Genomic DNA, 5,021 nt, shown 5'->3' with positions numbered 1-5,021 from the left:
TAGTATTTTGTATTGGGTTTTGCCATTTTGGTTGGTTGGTTGGTTTTTACATTTTTTTTTTTTTTAAAGATTTTTGTTCAAAATTTGTTTGGCATAAAAATTTTGAGGGCATTCCTGATAGGGCTTGAGGGTGTTCCTTTTTTTTTTTTTTTTTAAGGGTAAACAAATAAAAAATTTTAATTATTATATATAAATTTTTTTTTTCAAGTCAAGGTGTTCCTGAGAAACCCTAGACCTTGAGTGGCATCGCCACTACTGAACAGGCTAAATAGAATTTCACTTTTTTATTTATTATGGATAAAATTTATTACACATATACTGTCATACGCAAATTTACAAGCACATGAAAAAGTAACTGAAACTCTAGAATCAAGTTCAGTTGCTTTTTTCAATTGTTGGTATATTTACGCGTAACAGAGCGTTTAATAAATACTATTCTTTCTTTACCTATTTATTAAGCCAGGGGACCGTGTACCAAGTTTGTAAAGTACTGGGAATAAGTGCAAAAAATGCGGCAGTGAAAGCTATGATCGTCCAGGGGCTACTGAAATGGTCGTGAATGATTTGAGATGTCCAGGTCAAGAGCTTGTTCTTGTAGTACTTCTGCCTGCTGGATTTGACCTTGGAAAATATTTCGAGGTTGGGCACCAAGTCGGTGCCTATCTCGTTGAAGAGTTGAGCCACTTCTTGGTTGCTGCCGAGAAGGTTATGGAGCACCCCTACTTTCCTTAGCTCCTTAACGTCGTTGGCTTCATCAATGAGCGAATCGAGGAAGGATATGTAAGAGGTGACCCCATAATCATTGTCGAAATCTGGGCACATCTCGTAGGCTATCAAATTGAAAAACTTGGGCCCAGTTGTGTCATCTACTTTAATTGGAGGGACCCAAAGAAATCCGAAACAAGGGAATAATGTACTAAAATATATGTCACTCAGACTCAAGCTATCATCTTCACTGCGTTTTAAATAGATACCTGTTGCTTGAAGCTCCTGAACATTGCGATAGGATTGCCAATTGACGTTTTGATTTGACTTTTGAGTACTCTTTGGTTCCATTTTAGGAACCCGTTGTCCACCATGCTTAGCCAAGAGACTTGTCCTTAGTTTGTCGAGAAGATGGATGGGCTCGGGCTCTATTTCCACTAATATTTCTTGATCTTGTGACTTCTATGAGGAACGGCTGTCCCCTTGTTACTACTGCTTCAATACTCCCTGCTGATTCTCAAGAAAAAACAAATCCTGATGTCCAAAGGCTACACTGTCATGTTTTATACTCAACTCCTTGAACTTGTTGTTATCAGGATCAGTAGCACAGTATATGTACTGTAGTATTGCACAACCATCCCCGAACAACAGCCAAGCGAGTGCCTCATCATCATATTTCTTGGTCACGTCTTCCTCAAAGCATTCCCTCAATTCCTTGATATTCTTCTCAACCTTCTTGTATACTTCTTGTATAGTTTTGCCACTATCTTTAATGAACTCAAATGTCAATACAAGCTTGTGCTTCTCTACTAGCTGGTAGTTTTCCTTACCATGATGGATAGGGCCGAGTGAGACCATTCGAGGCTCAAAGTACTTCTTGAAATCCTTGTGATCTCGCAGCAAGAATATAACCTTTTGTATCTTTGGTGTTCAAGTTTGACTGCTTGCATTTTTTCTAGCCTTCATCATTGTTTTGAACCTTTCTTCCAGCTTGGTAGTTTCGATTGCAATGTTATCTATTTGGACCTCCTTAGTGGCGCCGCTGCTTGTTTCACCAACTTCTCCTCTGATACCTGATAGGTCCGATCAAAACCTCGTCCATAGAACAGTGGACGAGAGCAACCCTAAGGTTCACCCAACTTGTGTTGACCACCAGGCGAAGACGAGGCCATCCACCCTTAATCAACGAACGAAGTGTTACAAGGAAATAATGAGCCTCCAGACCGTTGGAGAGGTATATCACCATTAACACCCTACAGAGACATTACAGATACAGAAATAATACTGCCATGAAGGCAGCACCAACGGCTAGGAGAAAGAAGGAAGAGCCTATATATCTACTCATGAGACCTAACCAAAGGTACGAAAACTCTAGTTCACACACATTGGTACTCTAATATTTCTCTTCTTATTCTAGTCATTCTAACTTAAGCATCGGAGGCTTCGTAGCAAGCACCACACCGATGACCCACACTTCTTCCTTTCATCATCCATTTTTCTTAGGATCAAGTTGGTCATGACGACCCACTCTGGATGAACATTTTAACTGATGATTTGAGCATTATCAGTTTAATGCCATCTGTGGGAAAAGACTTGTTCTTTCGACTTTCTTGCACTTAGTTCGAGAGTACTGGTCCATTCAACTCACCAGTCCAAATGGAATCATACGTTAACCAAGATCCTGCAGTCACTCGCAGCTACTATGGAAGAACTTATCAGGCAGAACCAAGAGATGAGGCAACTGCTGCAACAAAAGGATAATTGCTCGGAGACCAACTAGGACGATGATGGAGACAGCCAGAGGAGGTGGCCTAGCACTCTAAAAGGGGAAAACTCAAATCTCCCCAGAGAAATGAGAAAGGAGATGGACGAGCTAAGGAACACTATCAAGGGCAAAACAAACCAAAGCCTGGACAGAATGGTCAAAACGATGGACTCACCCTTCACCTTAGTGGTCCAGGAATGTTAGGTGCCCTCAAAGTTCCATCTACCCTAGCTCGAGCCATTTGACGAATTGAAGGATCCATTGGATCACCTTAACACTTTCAAGACAACTCTGGGTCTCCCGCAACCTCCTGAGGAGATACTATGCCGCTCTTTCCCCACTACTCTCAAAGGGGCAGCCAAGGAATGTTTTACCAAATTACCAACATCGTTCATTGACAACTCGAGCAGCTGGGCAGTTCCTTCCTTCGTCACTTTGTCGGCGGGCAGCGTCCAAAAAGGCCAACTGATCATTTGCTCACCATCAAGCAAAGAAAGAAGGAAACCTTGTGATCCTATGTAATATGTTTCACCTGAGGAACTTTGGAGGTGGACAAAGCGAATGACAAAGTACAGCTAACAACCTTCAAGGCTAGATAGAAGTCCAGAGAATTCGTAGTCACCTTGGCAAAAAATCCCCCCAAGACAATGGCAGAGATGCTTCTAGAAGCACAAAAGTATATGAACGCTGAGGACGCCCTAGCAGCCATGGAGGGAGTAGAGAAACCCAAGGAGAATAAGAAAGAAAGAGAGGATGATCAAAGAGGACGAAAGAGGGATCGAGTAGACCAACAGAACATGGAAGGAAGTAGACAAAAAGATGACAAGAACCCTCATCCAGTGAAGTTCATGCCTTTGGTGATGCCTGTTGACTAGATCTTGACGCAAATCAAGGACGAACCCTATCTTAAATGGCCAAGACCATTACACTCGTCACCCAATGTGCGCGATAAGAGGAAATATTGTTGCTTTCACAAAGATCACGGGCATTACACAAAGGATTGCAGAGATCTGAAGGAGCAAATAGAAGAACTCATACGAAAAGGGAAACTGCAGAAATACGTGAAAAAGGAGGATTCCAGTAGGTTCAGGGATGGTAACAAGGACCGACATGGAGACTCTCAGAAGGACGAGGACCACACACCCCCTCATCCACAAAGTGCTATAAGGGAAATAAAAACCATCATGGGAGGACCGTCCATAGGAGGACCGTCCAAATCCCTCAAGAAGTCATACCAAAGGCAGGCAGGTGAATAGTGTTCACAGTCAGCCTCCTCTAAAGCAAAGACGAACAAACCAAGATATGTGTTTCTCAGAAAAAGATGCCAGAAGAGTAAAGCAGCCTCATGATGACCCGTTGGTCATTGTGATCATGATTGAAGGATTCAACACCATAATGGTTTTGGTAATAACGGGAGCTCGGAGACATCATTTACCTTTCTGCCTTCCAGTAGTTAAGAGTAAACCCAAATAGACTTCATCCTTTCGAATCCCCTCTCATCAGTTTCAATGGAGACAAGATGTACCCCCGGGGAATAGTAACGTTAACGGTCACGGCCGGCTCGTATTCCCTCCAAGTAACAAACAAGCATAACTTCTTGGTTGTAAACTCACCTTCGTCCTACAATGTGATTATAGGATGGCCTACCCTCAATCACTAGAAAGCAGCCACTTCCACATATTGCTTGAAGGTGAAGTTTCCAATAGAACAGGGAGTTAAAGAGATGAGAGGAGACCAGGTGCTAGTAAAGGAGTGTTACCAGGCAGTCTTGGCCTCAAAGGAGAACTATACGTGGATAATTGAGGATAAGATGCCAAAAATTGTCGAGAAGCTGGAAACAATAGAGTTGGTCGAAGGATATCATACAAAAACGACCCAGATAAGGATGAATCTAAATCCCTGGATGAAGGAAGAGATTGTCAGCTTCCTGAAGGATAACCTAGATGTGTTTGCATGGAGCCACCAAGATATGCCAGATATACCAGCAAACATCATTCAACACCACCTAAATGTGGACCCTGAGAAGAAACCTGTCCAGCAAAGAAGAAGAGTTTTTGCCCATGAACGAAACAAAGTAGTTATGGACGAAGTGAATAAGCTGCTCGCTGTTAATTTCATTAGGGAAGTCTACTATCCTAAGTGGTTGGCCAACATCGTCATGGTAAAAAAATGAAACGAGAAATGGAGAATGTGTGTTAACTTCACAGATCTAAATAACGCCTGCCCGAAGGATAGCTTTCCCCTACCTAGAATTGACCAGCTCGTGGACTCAACAGCTGGGCACAAGCTTCTTACCTTCATGGACGCATTTTATGGGTACAACTAGATACAAATGGCTGAGGAAGATCAGAAAAAGACAGCCTTCATCACTAGCTATGGACTCTATTGTTACAAGACGATGCCCTTTGGTTTGAAGAACGCGGGGGCCATATACCAAAGACTAGTAAACCAAATGTTCAGTAAGCAGATTAGGAGAACGTGGAAGTGTACGTTGACAATATGCTCGTCAAGAGCAAAGAAGAAGAGGACCATCTGGACGATCTCAAGGAGA

General features: G+C 42.5%; 1 protein-coding gene and 1 pseudogene across 1 annotated transcript; both read right to left on the bottom strand.

Annotated features, from left to right (window-relative positions):
- Positions 1-447: 447 nt before the first annotated feature.
- Positions 448-1,177, bottom strand: LOC126691439 (UPF0481 protein At3g47200-like). Its single transcript, XM_050386488.1, has one exon. The coding sequence runs from the start codon at positions 1,054-1,056 to the stop codon at positions 448-450; it is 609 nt and encodes a 202-aa protein (XP_050242445.1). The 5' UTR covers positions 1,057-1,177.
- Positions 1,178-1,194: 17 nt separating this feature from the next.
- LOC126691438 (uncharacterized) lies at positions 1,195-2,943 on the bottom strand (annotated as a pseudogene).
- Positions 2,944-5,021: the final 2,078 nt, after the last annotated feature.

This window comes from Quercus robur, chromosome 7 (assembly GCF_932294415.1).
Source record: "Quercus robur chromosome 7, dhQueRobu3.1, whole genome shotgun sequence".
NCBI classification, from domain to species: domain Eukaryota; kingdom Viridiplantae; phylum Streptophyta; class Magnoliopsida; order Fagales; family Fagaceae; genus Quercus; species Quercus robur.
Note: the sequence above shows the minus strand (reverse complement) of the source record. Positions and strands in the feature narration are given on the sequence as shown.

Coding starts and splice junctions, on each gene's coding strand:
- LOC126691439 (XM_050386488.1), bottom strand. CDS start 1,056: ATGGAACCAAAGAGTACTCAAAAGTCAAATCAAAACGTCAATTGGCAA.